General features: G+C 44.3%; 1 protein-coding gene across 1 annotated transcript in view; it reads right to left on the bottom strand.

Moving 5' to 3' along the window:
• Window positions 1–9,007: 9,007 nt before the first annotated feature.
• LOC137625365 (uncharacterized) overlaps window positions 9,008–19,676 on the bottom strand; it is a 49,749-nt gene continuing 39,080 nt past the window's right edge. The window contains exon 3 of the mRNA XM_068356229.1: window positions 9,008–12,132. Coding sequence (XP_068212330.1) covers window positions 9,335–12,132 — 2,798 coding nt within the window. The 3' untranslated portion in view covers window positions 9,008–9,334. The remainder of the gene's footprint in view (window positions 12,133–19,676) is intronic.

The following is a 19,676-nucleotide window of genomic DNA, read 5'->3' as shown; positions in this document are numbered from 1 at the left end:
TATACAAGTTCTGATAGGAAATATAATCAAAGTTACATCTGAGGGAAAGTTTTGTCTTGGCTCCTAACAGGTTCTGAGTTGAATCCATAAATAAATGGCATCGATTTTCCCTAGAAAAAAATTTGCAGGATTAGTTCAAACCAGGACTTATGAGAAGCAGGGTACTCAGTCTTAATTTACACTGCTACCTTCCTTGCCCTAAGAATGACACCCCATCTAAAAATTAATGAGTTCTTAAAACCTGGAATGAGCAACTCAGATGAGTGCCTCTTGACATGCTAATATCACGTAGTCCACGGACATTGTAATACTGTACACTAGTCGACAGTGACACAGTCTGGGATGCACTGATCCAGGATTTTGCTCGGTATCTCCAGGCAGAATATGAATTAAAAAAATATATAGCTTTCTTCAAACTTAGAAAGGGACAATATTAAACATAACTTAGAACGGACTTAACATTAACGATAACAAAATCAATGCGTACGAAATTATATACAGTACAGAGAAAATACAAACATCATTCATAAACCAAATGACAAAATGTCAGATATGACCTTACTCTCATGGTCATGATCTTAATTATACAGATTTACTTCTATCTTTGCTGGATTCACACATGATCTTCACCCTGATCTAGACTGCCTCAACTGAACCTTTGATCGGTGACTCATGTATGGTTTCAGCAATAACATTCCCATTATAACAAGTGTCTCCACACCAGCCTTGACTGTCTTTGCTGCATCCTTGACTGGTAACTTGTCTACAGTTTCTAAGATTTCCTGTCTTTTTTTATTGAAGTTAACTCTCTTTCTTAAATGTCTTGGGTTAATTTTATCTGATATTGACCAATTGTTTCCCATTCACAAAATAAGCTCTTGCTGAAGCAAGTTGCAAAACTCACACTTTGACATGAAAGGCAAGTCATTGTTGCCAATAATCGTACAAGGACACCTTGTCATAGTTCAAACAATAATTGCTTTCTTCCCAGAATTAGAGAACACTGAAACATTGATCTGCTACTCTGGGGCTGATTTGAATTTACTATGCTTAATCTTTACCAGATGAAGAGGATTAGGAAAACTAGCAGACACTTCCAACAATGTGAAACATAAAGGGGCTCTACCAGATTTCTTCAGACATCTCAGTCTCTTTCTCAATCAGGCCGATCATTCTGGCCAATCCCAAACTTTTCCTTTGTATTTATTGTCTATGTCGGTGATACCATCCCCACTCTCATGGGACTGCAAGGCATCCATTACTGGTATATCAGATAGTCACCCACTACGAGGAACCAAAGATCCCTAAACAGTATTGTAAACTTATGAGAATACAGAGATGAATGTCAGAAGTAACAAGGAAGGACGATCAACAAATGTACTTGAAATATCAAAGAAATTAAAGGAAGGAAGGCTTACATGGAATGGACGCATTATTTAGAGATGAACATCATGTTGGAAGACATATGATAGAGATGGAAGTTCGGGGTAGAAAGAAGACTAAGAGAGAGAGGGCGTGACTGTGTAGGGGACAAAAACAAAGCATAGAACAGAAATCGATGCAGACAACTCATTCATAACGGCAACCACATATAGGAATGGGTTACAGCTAAGAAGAATAAAAAAAAGAACAAAAAGAAGAAAAAAGAAGATGTACAGAAGCCTTTATGTGGTGGTGAGAGGATTGCTCGCCTAAGAGAATAACTTGGAAAACCTTTCAATCAATCAAAAAATTGCACTTGATTAACCGCACCCTCCAAACATTACTCACGTCCTTGTTGTAGGAGCCTCTCTCCTAAAAAAAAATGCTATGCACAGGACAATTTAAACAACTCTCAGAATTTCTTTGCAGTATCACTTACATATTTATCTACATTGCTTACTGCCTTTGTTTCTCATCAGTTCCCTTTGGTCTTTAAAACTTTACATTACAGTACTGTACTTACATTCCCCATTTTAATTCAATTTCATCTTCTTTGATATCCAAGATTAAATCTAGTATCTTACCTCTTTAATCCAACCAGTTATGAATTTGTTATCATGAAACTTTTAAATACTTCTTACCTTTCCCTTATAAACAAATTCTTCAAGTTAGTCATACAGCATCTAGAAATGTAGTGCAAAAGAAGTATCTTACTCTGAGACACTGTAGTATTCTGCTATTGAAGTATTTAGAAAAATTAATTTCTATAATTCTTAACTTCTCCAAAATAAAATAAAAAAAAAAAACTATAAAATGGAGAGCACAAAAAACCAAGCTTTTTTTTAATAAAATGTTATTTTTATTAGTAAAATAAATTTTTGAATATACTTACCCGATAATCATGTAGCTGTCAACTCCGTTGCCCGACAGAATTCTATGGAGGGATACGCCAGCTATCACAATACTAGAAGGGGGTGTACTTACCAGCGCCACCTGTGGCCAGGTACTATAGTACTTCTTGTTGACACCTCCTCAATTTTTCCTCGGTCCACTGGTTCTCTATGGGGAGGAAGGGAGGGTCAATTAAATCATGATTATCGGGTAAGTATATTCAAAAATTTATTTTACTAATAAAAATAACATTTTTCAATATTAAACTTACCCGATAATCATGTAGCTGATTCACACCCAGGGGGGTGGGTGAAAACCAGTGTACAAGATTAAAGGATAGCTAAGTATCCCATATTTCATATAACAGTTATCTCAAATAACAATGAAATAATAAGTACCTGGTAAGGAAGTCGAATTGAACCGTTACTCTGCCTCTTTTTTAAGTTCGTCTTCCTTACTGAGCGCAGCGTTCCTCTTGGAGGCTGAATCAACTCAAAGGTGCTAAAGTATATAGGGCTGCAACCCCTACTAAAGGACCTCTACACAACCTCTAACCCAGGCGCTTCTCAAGAATGAATTGACCACCCGCCAAATCAAAAGGATGCGGAAGGCTTCTTAGCCTACCGTAACAACCATAAAAACAACAATAAAAGCATTCAAGAGAAAGGTTAAAAAAGGTTATGGGATTAAGGGAATGTAGTGGCTGAGCCCTCACCTACTACTGCACTCGCTGCTACGAATGGTCCCAGGGTGTAGCAGTTCTCGTAAAGAGACTGGACATCTTTAAGATAAAATGATGCAAACACTGACTTGCTCCTCCAATAGGTTGCATCCATTATGCTCTGCAGAGAACGGTTTTTATTAAAGGCCATCAAAGTAGCTACGGCTCTTACTTCGTGGGTCCTTACCTTCAGCAACGCAAGGTCTTCCTCCTTTAAGTGAGAATGGGCTTCTCTGATCAGAAGCCTTATATAATACGAAACCCCGTTCTTGGACATGGGCCTCGAAGGTTTCTTGATGGCACACCATAAGGCTTCTGACTGTCCTCGAATAGGTTTAGACCTATTAAGATAATACTTGAGAGCTCTGACAGGGCAAAGAACTCTCTCTAGTTCGTTACCTACCATGTTGGAGAGGCTAGGTATTTCAAACGATCTAGGCCAAGGACGTGAAGGAAGTTCGTTCTTAGCTAAGAATCCGAGCTGAAAAGAACATGTTGCAGATTCGGTCGTGAAACCAATGTTCTTGCTGAAGGCATGAACCTCACTGACTCTCTTAGCTGTTGCAAGGCAGACGAGAAAAAGAGTCTTGAGGGTAAGGTCCTTGAAGGAAGCTGACTGGAGAGGTTCGAACCTAGGTGACATAAGGAACCTTAAGACTACGTCTAGGTTCCAGCCTGGAGTGGATAGACGACGCTCTTTAGAAGTCTCAAAAGACTTAAGGATGTCTTGAAGGTCCTTGTTGGAAGAAAGGTCCAAACCTCTGTGGCGGAGAACTGAAGCCAACATACTCCTGTACCCTTTAATCGTAGGGGCTGAAAGGGATCTCTCATTCCTAAGATGTAATAGGAAGTCAGCTATTTGGGTCACAGAGGTATTGGTAGAGGATACTGCATTGGCTCTACACCAGCTCCGGAAGACTTCCCACTTAGATTGGTAGACTCTACGAGTGGAAACCCTTCTTGCTCTGGCAATCGCACTGGCTGCCTCCTTCGAAAAGCCTCTAGCTCTAGCGAATCTTTCGACAGTCTGAAGGCAGTCAGCCGAAGAGCGTGGAGGTTTGGGTGCAACCTGTCTACGTGAGGTTGACGTAGAAGGTCCACTCTTAGAGGTAGAGTCCTGGGGACGTCGACTAGCCATTGAAGTACCTCTGTGAACCATTCTCTTGCAGGCCAAAGGGGAGCAACCAGCGTCAGCCGTGTCCCTTCGTGCGAGATGAACTTCTGAAGGACTTTGTTTATTATCTTGAACGGTGGAAATGCGTAAAGGTCGAGATGGGACCAGTTCAGCAAAAAAGCATCCACATGAACTGCTGCAGGGTCTGGAACTGGGGAACAGTACAGCGGAAGTCTCTTGGTCATGGAGGTGGCAAACAGATCTATGGTAGGCTGAACCCACAAGGTCCAAAGTCTGTTGCACACACTCTTGTGGAGGGTCCATTCCGTGGGAATGACCTGATTCCTTCTGCTTAGGCGATCTGCTGAGACGTTCATGTTGCCCTGAATGAACCTCGTGACTAAAGTGAGGTTTTGACTTCTTGACCAAATGAGGAGGTCCCTTGCAATCTCGTATAGGCTCCTCGAATGGGTCCCTCCTTGCTTGGAGATGTAAGCCAAGGCTGTGGTGTTGTCTGAGTTCACCTCCACCACCTTGCCTAGCAGGAGGGACTTGAAGTTCAGCAGGGCTAAATGAACTGCTAGTAGCTCCTTGCAGTTGATGTGGAGCGTTCCCTGTTCCTCGTTCCACGTTCCCGAGCATTCCCGTCCGTTCAAGGTCGCACCCCAGCCCGAGTCCGATGCATCTGAGAAGAGATGAAGATTTGGGGTCTGAATAGCCAACGATAGGCCCTCCCTGAGAAGGAGATTGGTCTTCCACCACAAGAGAGTGGCCTTCATCTCTTTGGTGACTGGGATAGAGACTGCTTCGAGAGTCAAACCCTTGTCCCAATGAGCTGCAAGATGGAATTGAAGAGGGCGGAGGTGGAGTCTCCCTAGCTCGACGAACAGGGCCTGTGAGACTCATCCACTGTCTCACCGAGCAACTGCTCCTCTTCAGCATGCTCATGATGCAATCTAGGGCTTGGCTTATCCTTGGGGCCGATGGAAAAGCCCGAAAAACCTGACTCCGAATCTCCATTCCCAGGTACACAATGGATTGGGAGGGAATGAGCTGAGACTTCTCTATGTTGACTAACAGACCCAGTTCTCTGATTAAGTCCAAAGTCCAGTTGAGACTCTCCAGACAGCGACGACTCGTGGAGGCTCTCAACAGCCAGTCGTCTAAGTAGAGGGAGGCTCTGATGTCCGATAAGTGGAGGAATTTTGCTATATTCCTCATCAGATGCGTAAACACCATATGAGCTGTGCTTAGGCCAAAACACAGGGCTTGGAATTGGTAGACAACCTTTCCAAAAACGAATCTCAGGAAAGGTTGAGAGTCTGGATGAATAGGAACGTGAAAGTAGGCATCTTTCAGGTCCAACGAAACCATCCAGTCCTCCTGCCTGACTGCTGCTAGGACCGACTTCGTCGTCTCCATCGTGAACGTCTGCTTGGTGACATACGCATTGAGCGCGCTGACGTCCAGCACCGGTCTCCAACCTCCTGTCTTCTTGGCCACCAGAAAGAGACGGTTGTAGAAGCCCGGGGATTGATGGTCCCGGACTATAACCACTGCCTTCTTCTGTACAAGGAGCGACACCTCCTGGTGCAACGCTAGCCTCTTGTCCTCTTCTTTGTAGTTGGGAGAGAGGTTGATGGGAGATGTGGTCAGAGGGGGTTTGCGGCAGAATGGTATCCTGTAACCCTCCCTCAGCCAACTGACAGACTGTGCGTCTGCACCTCTCTTTTCCCAGGCTTGCCAGAAGATCTTGAGTCTGGCTCCTACTGCTGTCTGGAGATGCGGAGAGTCAGTTTTTTCCTTTAGAAGCCTTGGAACTTTTCCTAGACTTGCTCCTGGAAGAGTCTGGACGGGAGCTTCCTCGGCTGGGGGCTCTACCACGAAAGGGCGGTATGAACCTCGTAGCAGGAGTATCAGCCACTGGGGTGCGATAGGTCCTGGGGACTGAGGTAGCAACCTTAGTCTTACGAGCCGATGAGGCCACAAGATCATGTGTGTCCTTTTGTATCAGGGCAGCAGACAAGTCCTTAACAAGCTCTTCGGGGAAGAGGAACTTCGAGAGCGGAGCGAAAAGGAGTTGAGACCTTTGACAAGGTGTGATGCTGGAGGAAAGGAAGGTACATAGCTGTTCCCTTTTCTTAAGAACCCCTGACACAAACATCGAAGCAAGCTCGCCAGATCCATCTCTAATGGCCTTATCCATGCAGGACATTAATAGCATGGCAGAATCCTTGTCCGCAGGGGAGGTCTTCTTGCTGAGGGCCCCCAGGCACCAGTCTAGGAAGTTGAACATCTCAAATGCTCTAAAAACACCCTTCAGGAAGTGATCAAGGTCTGAGAAGGTCCAGCAAACCTTAGAGCGCCTCATTGCTGTTCTACGAGGCGAGTCTACCAGACTTGAGAAGTCAGCCTGGGCAGAGGCAGGTACTCCCAAGCCTGGTTCCTCTCCTGTGGCATACCAAACGCCCGCTTTAGAAGTGAGCTTAGTCGGAGGAAACACGAACGAAGTCTTTCCAAGGTGTTGCTTAGTCTGCAACCACTCCCCTAAGATCCTTAACGCTCTCTTAGAGGACCTTGCTAGGACTAGCTTAGTATAAGTAGACTTAGCTGGCTGCATGCCCAGCGAAAACTCAGATGGCGGAGAGCGGGGGATAGCAGAGACAAAGTGGTCTGGGTATACCTCCCTAAACAGAGCCAAGACCTTACGAAAGTCAATAGAAGGTGGAGAAGACTTGGATTCATCCACGTCTGATGAGGGATCCAGGTGTGCCGCCTCATCATCAGACGCCTCATCACCAGAGTGTAGCGAAGAGATCGGAAAGGTATGCTGAACAGCAGAGTCAGCACGAGCTGGAACAACAATATTTGTGGTTTCCTCTTCAAGACTCTGTTGAGGGAACACCTGAGGCTCAGACTGCAAAGGCTGATCAAAAGAAGTAGCAGAAGGTAGGCGCATGGGTGGAGGAGGCTGACTCCTAGCATGAGTGTCTGAACTCAAGGGTTGCGCTTGCTGAGTGGTTGGCGGATGCGCAGTAGCAAGTTCCTGAGGAACGAGTTGAGGTTCCTGAGGTGTGAGCTGTGAGCGATGAGGTAGTGGCTGCGCAGAACACAGAAATTGTCTCGCGAGTTGAGGTTCCTGAGGCGCAAGGCTAAGGTGTTGTGCTTGCCTTGAGGAGGGTTGAGCTCGCTGCAGCGAGAGCTGAGGAGACTGACTCATGGATGGGAGAGGTTGTTGTACCTCAAGAGAGTGTTGCCTCACTGGTGGAACTGCAAGTGGAAGCGGAGGAAGTAAGGTATAAGCTTCCTGTTCCCATTGCTGAGGTTGCCTTAAGGAAGGCGGAGGGAGCTGCACACCACTGGAAACAGTAAACTCAGAACGTGGTAAGGTATCCTGAGGAGCCTCAACATCGTACGCCTGGCAGGCAGTACTGCGGTCAGGCGGAGCGATCGCAGGAGGAGGTGTAACCTTCTCAGCCTGACACTCACGCATCAAGACCGCAAGTTGTGACTGCATGGACTGCAGTAGAGTCAACTTGGGGTCGGCAGACACTAAGGTCTGCTGAGGTAAAGCCTTAACAGCAGAGATCTGTTGTGGCAGAACCTTACTCCTCTTAGGCGGAGTGCATTCAACTGATGACTGCGGCGAGTCAGAGCTGATCCAATGACTGCAGCCCGGTTGAGTTCTTGAGGTCTGGACTCTGCGTTTGAGTGGTCTTGAGACCTGAGTCCAGCGTTTCTTCCCTGACAATTGATCAGCAGACGAGTAAAAGACGGGCTCAATCGTCTGCAGGTGGGAGTGACGGTCTCTAGAAGACACGCCCGCAACCACCGAGGATACTTCTGTGCGCCGATCAAGGCCTGCCGAACCCTTTTGCCCTTCGACATTGCTTCTCCCCTGGGCTTGGGAGCTTGCAAGAGGTCCCGGACTGGGAGGACGACTGGCACGCACAGAAGTATCCTCACGCACCACACTGACACTGACACTAGCACTTGGCACTGCACTGACACTAGCACTCGTCACAGCACTGGCACTAATTCCACCCACTGCACTCTTGACCTTAAGTTCCTTGACTTCGGCCATAAGAGACTTATGATCACTAACCACTGACTCTACTTTATCGCCTAAGGCCTGAATGGCACGCAAAACAACAGACATATCAGGCTGAGGGCAAATAGTAGGTTCGGGGGTAGCCACTACAGGGGTAGGAAAAGGTAGGGGATCATGAGGTGAGGAAAAAAGTGAAGAGTGAGAAGAACTCCTCCTAACTCTCTCTCTCTCTAACTTGGTTGAATACTTAAGAAGACGGACAAAATCAAGTTCCGAAAGTCCGGCGCATTCCTCACATCGATCTTCTAACTGACAGGGTCTTTCCCTACAGTCAGAACAAGCGGTGTGAGGATCTACCGAGGCCTTCGGAATACGCCTATTACAAGACCTACATCGTCTATGGGTGGGGGCTTGTGAAATGTCAGACATCTTGAATCAAAAGAGTTAGCCAAGTGGGGTTTCAAAATCAAGCAAAAGATCGTTAACCGTTTAATCAGGACTAAATAATAGCTATCTAAGCTAATATAGAAGTTTTCCAGTAAAGCGACAGCCGAAATCTGAGAGAATACTTCACCAAAAGCCGTGAAAATACTCGAAGATCATAAGCGTATCCCAGAACGTCTTGCCGGAAGCACGACAGAGGAAAAATTGAGGAGGTGTCAACAAGAAGTACTATAGTACCTGGCCACAGGTGGCGCTGGTAAGTACACCCCCTTCTAGTATTGTGATAGCTGGCGTATCCCTCCATAGAATTCTGTCGGGCAACGGAGTTGACAGCTACATGATTATCGGGTAAGTTTAATACTGAAAAAACATGTATTCTATGAAAAATACAAATATTTAGTAAGATGGTTTTAAACAAATTTCAATTTACAACATCTACCTCTACAATGTTGAAATAAGTTTCATATAAATTTTTTTCTATAACTAGAACGTTTACAAATTGTGAGATATTAAAGATATAAATTCAGAATTTATTTAATAAAATCATGTATTCTATGAAATGTTCAAATATTTATAATAAAAAATTTCAATTTCCGACAGCCATTGTTGTAAAATTCATAAGAGGCAAAGTGTTTGAAGTGATTAACTTGCATTGAAAATGGAAAAGGAAGCATATTTCCACTTGCTAAGTTCATTCAGGAGCCTCAATAACAATGAAACTATCTGTCCCTGTATTTGTGATTTCTTCTACCTTGGTCATGTTGTCCACTCCCACAGTAATCTCCACATCATACTGCGGTTCAGGAATATCACACATATCAATGCTCTCGTGATTTCCATCAACGCTCTCTCCCTGGGAGAAACCCTGGGGAGAATCAAAACATTGTTCAGTCTGCATAAAATTACCTTCAAAATCTTTCTGACCAAGCACTTGTTTCACACATTTCATGTTATCTTTAGGAATTTTATTTTGCTGATCTTGAAGATAGTGTTTCTTGCCGCTCTGGATCAGCTGTAGTTCTTTGGCATCACGACGGCGGAGACACTGACTCTCCTGTTGATGACGAGCATACCGCTTGGATAAAGTATCCTCCCATGCTACACCATGTTTTTTCATTAAGTGAGTCCTTAAATTTGTAGGTTCAGCGTAAGCTTTAGAACAAAACGTACAAACAGAAGGAATTTTTGTCACATGACTCCGTTTGATGTGAGCAGTCAAATCTCCTTTTCGTTTAAATGCCTTGTCGCAGTCTGCACACTTGTGAACTTCAGTTCCATGAGCATTAACTCTATGTTGCTGTAAACGATGATACTTATCAAATTCTAATCCACATATGTGGCACTTCCATTTAGTGTTGGCATGATCAAAATAAATGTGACGTTTTAAATAGTTGAGATCATGATACTTCATGCTACAGAACTTACAGGAATACTTCTTATTATCTGAAGACCCATGAATTATAGCTATATGTCGGGCAATATACTGAGCACTATACATCTTGTCACACTTGGTACACTTCACAGGAGGCTCCACATCTCTTTTATGCCTCTCTCTCATATGTTGAGAAAATTGACTTCTCACAAGTGTCTTGAATGGACATACTTTACATTGGTATTTGCGGTCCCTCTTTTTGAAAGGGTAACTATGTGACCTAGCCATATGTGTTCGCATGGAATTGACTCCTTGTAATCGTCTGCCACAAAATTTACACTCTAGCAAAACAACTTCATTGCTTTCGTGTGTACTAGAATTTTCATAGCCTGGACAGCTGTGTTCTGCAATTAAAACATGATTTCCAAATTCTTCCCCACACATTCCACATGTGACCACATCTTTTACAGATTTCTTCCTTGATTTACAGTCTTGAACAGTTTCTGTATCTACCTTTGCCTGGACAGAATCTTCACTTAACTTCACACGATGGTCGATAACCCCACCCAGTCCGTCTCCCTTCAAAACTACGCAGTAACCCAAATCATTATTCACCAGCTGACCAGATGCTTTAACATGCTTTCGTTTCCTTGAAGCATTAGAGGCTTCTTTATAATCAAAGGATAATTCTTTATCTACTTCCAGGCTGTAATCACTATGAATTTTTCTTTTTATAATTCTAGCAGTATCAGGATGAGTTTGCTGTTTATGCTTTGTCAAAACAATTTGACTTGAAAATAACATCCCACATATTCTACAACGCCAATGAGGGGCATAATCCTTTTTCACACTGCCTTTACTTCCCGGTAATTTCAAGCCTGCAATTTCAATATTCTTTGAATTTTGTTGTAATTCTGACGTCAATTTTGATTTTCCACGATTACTTTTCACACCAGAGTTTTCATCTGTCCTGATTTCTTCTTCAGTACGGTCAGCCAAAGATTCTGATACCTCATCTTTACAATGAGTTTGATGATCACTTTTTTCATCATGTTTTTCTTTAACACAGCTTTCTACAGTGATATCATGAACATTATGGAGATGTTGTACAAGTTCTGCCTTACTGTCCAAATCAGTATCACAAGCATGACACTTGCAACTCTCCACTATTGAAAGGCTATCTAGATGTTTTCTGCCCCTAGATTTAGTCTTACACATATTTATTTCACTAACTTCATTCATAATATTTCGTTTTAAAACCATTTGCCTTTCATAATACAGCCATTTCTCTATTATCTTATGAATACCGGTGGAATGACCACTCCATTCAAGTTCACTGCTAAATGGCATCCCACAAAATCCACAGGTAAATAACTCATTTAACTTAATCTTATCATTAAATTCCTCAACAATATATCCATTACCATTACCAACATTGATATTATTCATTTCAACTGATAATCCTGATGGCAAATGTGAGTACAAAAAACTAAGTTCTTGAGATGAATTCAGTTTTTTCCTACGACATTGGTTACTTTTGTATTTCCTTGTAACTAAGGGGGTTACACTGCTGTCACTCTGTACAGGTACCCTTTGAAAATTCTTACTACCATCATCTGGAAAGGATATGTTAAGGCATAACATCTTAAATCCTATCAGTTTTTCCGGCCACATACTAAGTATCTTGGAAACAAGAGAGCATATATGAGGATACAATATGTCACAATCTGATATTACAATATAACAAGAACCACAGACATCTACTGGACAGATATCACAGCCTCTTCTCCTTTCTAATGAAGGCACTTGCATTCCAAAGCACCGCATGAGAGACAGGGGACTGAGAGAACTCCATCGCATAGGCCTACTCAAAACTAGATGCACCACCTTTAAACCACCAATAAATGGTGTATTGCAGAGGAAGCAAGACTGATGATTATAATACTGTGTTTTACAAGTTTCCTCAGTAATATTTTCATCATTATTTTCCTTTTTGAAGTCACTTGAATCGGTGTTATTTGAAATATGTGTAGGGCAGTCACTCATTGAAGGAGATTTATTTTCTGGTGATATCACTTTAGACTCTTCAACTAGTGGTAGACCAACCTCAGACATATCTGTGGGACAAACAATTTACTTTATAGGAAAATACACAATTAAAAGAATGATAAAACAGCTAATATTCAGCTTAAATATAAAACATATGTAATGTTTACAACATGTTCCTATAGGTGAAGCAATACCGAGCTACTGAACAGTTGAAATAGCTGGTTTCTTTAAACAAAAAAAGTTGGTAAACTCTATATACCCTGATTATAAATATATTGTATTTACAATAATGGCACTGTTTTACAGTTTTATAAAGAATTTAAAAACAAAGTGGAAACTAACATTTTTTCATACATACATGATATTACTTAGACAAATGGCTAAGCCAGAAATAAGAGTACAGTACACACCAAGTTTTCTGAATTGACAACCCTAAAAGTAACAAAATCTGCTATAAAACAGATTTAAAGAGTTGATAAAGTAAATAGAAAATAAACTCTTTTATATGTCGGGCTGACTAATTAGTAAGTGGAAGAAAAGATGTAGACGCTAATTTACATAACTGAAGGATGACACTAATTATAAAACTGGCATGTACTTGGACCAGAAATTAGAAATTCCAATTTGTTGCTGGGCCTTTGGCTGAAAAATTTACTATCACTAATCTTGTGGTCAAAGTACAGTGCAATTGTTCATCCAATCTGAAACTTGAAATATTAAGTTTAACTACCAGAAAAACAGATTGAGGTTCTTGATGGTAATACTGATGCAAACTGGGTGCTTATCTTCTAAACATGGATTTTGCTTCTTTATTGATCCCATTGCATAGGAGCTCACCGATGCTAGATTGCGGGTTAGACGAGAGGGAGAGAGCGTGAATGGGACGAGGTATCTTGCTCGGAAGACAGAGTCTGACCAAGGTTTGTCCTGGTGAAAACCCCATCTCCGCCACCTGCAGTTGACCCATTAGTTGAGGACATTGTGTTGTGGGTGAGGAATCCCATCATCCTGGCACCCAACAGGAGAAATGCCAACATCGCCCCCTTATTCTGGTCGGAGGAAAAATTTTTGTTCTTGAAGAGATAACCCACCGTTCCCAACCAAAAGTCCAACCATGAAGTGGCCTGCAAAGAGTACTTTACAACCCTCTCCATGTTTGCAGTGTCAGCAGCCAAGAACGTCACTGGTAGAGCTTCCAGATTGTCTAATGGCATGTTCTAGGTTAGAGCCAGTACTGCTGGATGCAGAGGTAGCGATGATGGATCTTTCTCTGATATCTCGTAGTACTTTCTGTGTCTCACATATGGAGGGGGAAGTAAACGAGAGGAAATAACAGAACGCAGGAACGACGAAGTTCCCGCCATCTGGGCATATGCCCTCTTCTTTGCACCCTTAATCCCTCTAGACTAAAGCAAGATTACCTTAGTCTGGGTGAGTCGAGGAGTGTCGTACAGAAGGTCAAGAACGTTGTTTTTTTCACTCCATGGGAACTTAATCTGGTTATCCCAAGGAGTTGATCTTCCTGATACAGGCAAGAACCTAGAGAAAGACCTGGTCTGAGTCTTTCTGCTCTAAAAGGGAGATCTTAGGGCTGGCAGAAGTTAGTAACAAACCTTCGGAATATTCCAATCCGTCGTATAAAGGGTCTTCCGTACCCATACTCAACTCCATAGGAGCTTGGGGAGGGTCAGGGTTGTCAACGGAATGACTGGCCATGGAACGAGATCTGGGAGGGCCGCAGCTTTTTGGTCCTGTAGCTGTAGACTTGGAGACGGAAGGACCGGGCAAAGAAGTTGATGACTCTGCCCCAAGTGCCATTTCTTTGGAATGGTCTTGAGATCCTTCCTTTCCCTTGGTTGGCTGATGAAACCATCAAGAAGAGACAAGAGCTTTCCTCTGAATTGTTTCCTTCCTCTGCTGGACTTCTGGAGCAACGGGAGGAGGACTGGTGTCCAGGTATATCGGAGACAGCCGATAGCAGTAAGTAAATGAGGTCTTCTTTGGAGATCTCAAGCCTCTGCTCGTCATTATGACTAGGGGTCTCCTACAGGTGGAGCCGATAGACGTCTCCTCTTCCTCCGTGGGTTGAGCCGCACGATCTCTAAGCTGTGTTGCAGTCTGATATCCTTAGTAGAGCTCCGGTGAGATGTCCATCGTAGGGGGCTCTGTTTTGCTGGAGCACTGTTACACCTTGGGTCTAGAGGGCTTGGAGAGCTGGAAGATCTCAAGTCTTCAAGAGGAATCATGGGAGTGCCCAGAAGAGGGGCTGTTGGAGGCTCATGAGTCGCCTTTGGGAATTCATGTCGTGCCACTGCTACCAGGTTTGCAAACCAGTTGTCCTTTGCAAAAGGTTCGAGCTTCCAAAGAAATCTTCTAAGGAAGATTTCTTGCCTTCAGAGGTGTCTCAAAGGAAGGTGTAGGCCAGCTGCCTGGAATGCTGCATTCAATTGGTGTATTCGTTTGCTCTAACTGCCTACTGTTCATTGCCTGGTTATATAATCAAATGAACTAGAAGAACATTCGCCTCGAATGTTGACAAGGCAAACGTTGGCAGTGAGAACGTTTTTGGTGAGACGAACGTTGGCAAGATGAACACGGGAGCGGGGAGTGCTGGCTTGAAGAATGTTGATGAGACGATCATTGGCAAGGCGAATTCTGTTTAGGAGAGCGTTGGCAAGACCGCTGGCGAGGTGAATACTGTCAAGGAGAGCGGTCGCGAGGTGAACGCTGGCTTGGCAAGCAGTGGCCAGCCAGAAGAGCATTGATGAAGCGAACCCTGGCAAGGTGAGCGTTGATGAAGAGACATCTTTCAACCTGAATACTAGCGAGGCGAGCGATGATGTGGAGAGACCTCTGTCGAGGTGAACGCTGGCAAAGTGAGCGCTGTCGAGGTGAACGCTGGCAAAGTGAGCGCTGTCGAGGTGAACGCTGGTGAGGTGAACGTTGGCGAACTGCTGGTGAGGTGAACGTTGGCGAACTGCTGGTGAGGTAAACACCGATGAAATAAACGATGGCGAGGTGAAGGCTGGCAAGGTGAGTGCTGGCGAGGTGAGCGCTGACAAGTTGACCGACGATAACGAGGCAAGTGTAACTTCCTGCTACCTGTCTGAGAGTATACTCAAGTAAGGTGTTTTGTGACCTCAATGATTGCGCGCAGCATACTAGGGAAATTGTCAAAGCCGAAGACTTGCGAGGGGGCAAGAATGGTTTGGCAAACTCGCTACTCTGGACTAGTCAGAAGATTGCGAAGGGGTTAAAACTCTCGCCAAGCAAAGGAGTTGACCCCCCCCCCGTTAAGAGTAGATGGACGGGCGAACTCTCCAGCAAGGTGAGAATTTGTGTCAGTTTGCTCATAGTGAGACGAACTAGACACTGACTGATAAGGTTCATGCTGACGTGACTGCAGAGAAGAAGGTTTTATTCAGTCAGTAAAAATCTTAGGCGCTACTCCCATAGAAGTAGGCCTAGCAGAACAGTAAACATTCTGCTGTCTCCTACGGACACGATGGCAAGGGGCGGGAGATGTAAACAGCCACCAAACCCCTTCATCATCTCATTCTGACAAGCTATGGTCTGAAGAGCTTGGAGGCGGCATGGAGGAGTCTCATACTCGCTTGCAATAACCTCAAGGCGGTGACCAATCAAGAAAAGGGCGTCGAACTTGTGGACGTGACAGCCGAACTTTGCATATCCTCAACCTGCTGAGAAGGCTCAGGCTGACGGCGGGCATGGAAAGCAACAGGCGAAACCTGGCCACAGCCAGTTTCTGGGTTCACCTCGAAGGAATTCTCCGACAAGAAACCACACGGGGTACTCGTCAACAACTTCTCTTGCCTTTCTACCAAAGTAGCTTGAACAAGAAGAATGTGTTGAGTCTACTGCTGGCAAGTACACGGGAGGTTCCTTAGCCCTACGGACTTCGGAATCTCTAAGGGGGAGACCGAAGTGTCTTCGATACCAAAACAATTACATTACAGTATGCATATTTAACTCCCTTCTGCCTTTTCTGACTAAGAGAAAAGTAAGCAAATCATCAGTAGAGTTTCATATCAAATTTGGGATGGGAAAATGGATGTTATCAATAGGTGAGCACCTCTCACAATCTGAGAGAACAGAATAATTTTGTAATCATCTCTCACACTCTGGAAGGAGTCTAGAAGCATAGAAAAGTCTCACCCTGTCTACCCTTCACACTGTAATACAAAATGATATTTTAATTATAAAATTAATTTTTGAATATACTTACCCGGTGAATATATAATAGCTGAGCCTCCGGCGGCTCGACAGAAAAACACACAAAAACTCGCGAGCGATCGCTATGAAGGTTGCGGGTGTGCCCACTAGCGCCAACTATCGGCCAGATACCGCATATACATGTAAACAGACCCAATTTTTCTCATCCCGCTGGGTCTCTATCGGGGAGGAAGGGGGGGCCTTTAATTTATATATTCACCGGGTAAGTATATTCAAAAATTTATTTTATAATTAAAATATCATTTTTAAATATTTAACTTAGCCGGTGAATATATAATAGCTGATTCACACCCATGGTGGTGGGTAGAGACCAGAGTTAATTAAGTTTACAGCGTATATGCTTAGAGTTTTTGACAGTTATATCATAACAAAACCCAAATATATAAAGGTACCTGGTAAGGAAGTCGACTTAGACGATTACTCTGCCTTATTAGTCTGTCTTCCTCACGAAGCCCAGCGATCCTCTTAGGATGCTGAAAGACTCCCAGGAGCTGAAGTATTAAGGGCTGCAACCCATACAACAGGACCTCATCAAACCCCTAATCTGGGCGCTCTCAAGAAATGACTTTGACCACCAGCCAAATCAATCAGGATGCGAAAGGCTTCTTAGCCTTCCGTACAACCCAAAAAACAATATTAAAAACATTTCAAGAGACAGATTAAAAAGGATATTGGAATTAGGGTAATGTAGTGGTAGAACCCTCACCCACTACTGCACTCGCTGCAACGAATGGACCCAGTGTGTAGCAGTCCTCGTAAAGAGTCTGGACATCTTTTAAGTAAAATGACGCGAACACTGACTTGCTTCTCCAAAAAGTCGCGTCCATAATACTTTGCAGAGATTTATTTTGCTTGAAGGCCACGGATGTTGCTATAGCTCTAACTTTGTGCGTCTTAACCTTAAGCAAACATCGGTCTTTCTCATTCAAGTGAGAATGAGCTTCTTGTATTAAAAATCTGATAAAATATGACAAAGCATTCTTTGACATAGGCAATGATGGTTTCTTAACTGAGCACCATAATGCCTCAGATTTACCTCGTAATGACTTAGTACGAGCTAAATAGAACTTAAGAGCTCTAACAGGACATAATACTCTTTCCAGTTCGTTGCCTACGATCTCTGATAAGCAAGGAATATCAAAAGATTTAGGCCAAGGACGAGAAGGCAGTTCATTTTTGGCCAGGAAACCAAGTTGAAGTGAACAAGTGGCTTTTTCTGTAGAAAAGCCGATGTTCTTACTGAAGGCATGAAGTTCACTGACCCTTTTAGCCGAAGCCAAGCACACTAGGAAAAGTGTCTTGAGGGTGAGATCCTTCAGGGAGGCTGAATGTAATGGCTCAAACCTGTCTGACATGAGGAACCTTAGGACCACGTCTAAGTTCCATCCAGGAGTTGCCAAACGACGTTCCTTAGAGGTCTCGAAAGACTTAAGGAGATCTTGGAGATCTTTATTGTTGGAAAGATCTAAGCCTCTATGTTGAAAGACCGAAGCCAACATGCTCCTGTAGCCCTTAATCGTGGGAGCTGAAAGGGAGCGAACCTTTCTCAGATGTAAAAGAAAATCTGCGATTTGGGCTACAGAGGTACTGGACGAGGACACAGATGCTAACTTGCACCAGTCTCGAAAGACTTCCCACTTCGACTGGTATACTCTAATGGTAGAAGCTCTCCTCGCTCTTGCAATCGCACTGGCTGCCTCCTTCGAAAAGCCTCGAGCTCTTGAGAGTCTTTCGATAGTCTGAAGGAAGTCAGACGAAGAGCGGGGAGGCTTTGATGGACATTCTTTACGTGGGGCTGACGTAACAGATCTACCCTTAGAGGAAGACTTCTTGGAAAGTCTACCAGCCATTGAAGTACCTCGGTGAACCACTCTCTCGCGGGCCAGAGGGTAGCAACCAACGTCAACCTTGTCCCTTCGTGAGAGGCGAACTTCTGCAGTACCTTGTTGACTATCTTGAATGGTGGGAATGCATATAAGTCCAGAAGAGACCAATCCAGTAGAAACGCGTCTATGTGGATTGCTTCTGTATCTAGGACTGGAGAGCAATAGATTGGTAACCTTTTGGTCAACGAGGAGGCAAAGAGGTCTATGGTGGGTTGACCCCAAGTAGCCCAAAGACTCTTGCCCACGTCCTTGTGGAGGGTCCATTCCGTGGGTATCACCTGACCCCTCCGACTGAGACAGTCTGCCAAGACGTTCAAGTCCCCCTGGATGAATCTCGTCAACAGGGAGATGCCTCGATTTCTTGACCATAAGAGAAGGTCCCTTGCGATCTCGAGCAGCGTGAAGGAGTGTGCCTCCTTGCTTGGAGATGTACGCTAAAGCTGTGGTGTTGTCTGAGTTGACCTCTACCACTTAGTTTCGAAGAAGCTTTCGAATATCATCAAGGCCAAGTGGACTGCTAATAGCTCCTTGCCGTTGATGTGCATGCTCTTCTGACTTGAGGTCCACAGACCCGAGCATTCCCGACCGTCCAGGGTCGCACCCCAACCCAAATCCGACGCGTCTGAGAACAACACGTGGTTTGGGTTCTTGACTGCTAGGGATAGTCCCTCTCTCAGACTGATATTGCTGTCCCACCATTTCAGGCATGCCTTTACTGGTTCGGAGACTGGGAATGATACCGTCTCTAACGTCTTGTCCTAGTTCCAGTGAGAGGCTAGATGGAATCGGAGAGGCAGAAGGTGTAGTCTCCCTAGTGAGACAAACTGCTCCAGGGATGAGAGAGTCCCTACGAGACTGTTCCAACTCCTGACTGAACAAACGTTCTCTTATCAGCATTAGTTGGACTTCGAGCAGGGCTTGTTCTATTCGGGTGGCAGACGGAAAAGCCCGAAAAAACTGGACTGCGAATCTCCATCCCCAAATATAGAATAATCTGGGATGGGATCAGTTGGGACTTTTAGGTTGACCAAAAGTCCCAACTCCCTGGCCAGACTCAACGTCCAATGTAGATCCTGCAGACAGCGAAGACTGGACGATGCTCTGAGAAGCCAGTCGTCCAAGTACAGGGAGGCTCGGATCCCCGATAGATGGAGGGATTTTGCCACATTCCTCATGAGCCTCGTAAACACGAGAGGAGCAGGACTGAGGCCAAAGCACAGGGCTCGAAACTGGTACCCCACATTCCTGTAAACAAACCTCAGAAACGGTTGGGAATCCGGGTGTATAGGAATGTGGAAGTATGCCTCCTGAAGGTCGAGAGAGACCATCCAGTCGCCTTCCATTAATGCTGTCAAGACAGCCTGGTAGACTTCATCGTGAAGTTTGTCTTGACAATGAACACATTGAGCGCACTTGCCTCTTACGTACTCCTGCAGTGAACATGGCTGCCAGATCATTGGAGCCATCCCTGA

Source organism: Palaemon carinicauda, chromosome 2, assembly GCF_036898095.1.
Source record: "Palaemon carinicauda isolate YSFRI2023 chromosome 2, ASM3689809v2, whole genome shotgun sequence".
NCBI lineage: Eukaryota > Metazoa > Arthropoda > Malacostraca > Decapoda > Palaemonidae > Palaemon > Palaemon carinicauda.
The sequence above is the reverse complement of the archived record's forward strand: the minus strand, read 5'-3'. Positions and strand labels throughout refer to the sequence as shown.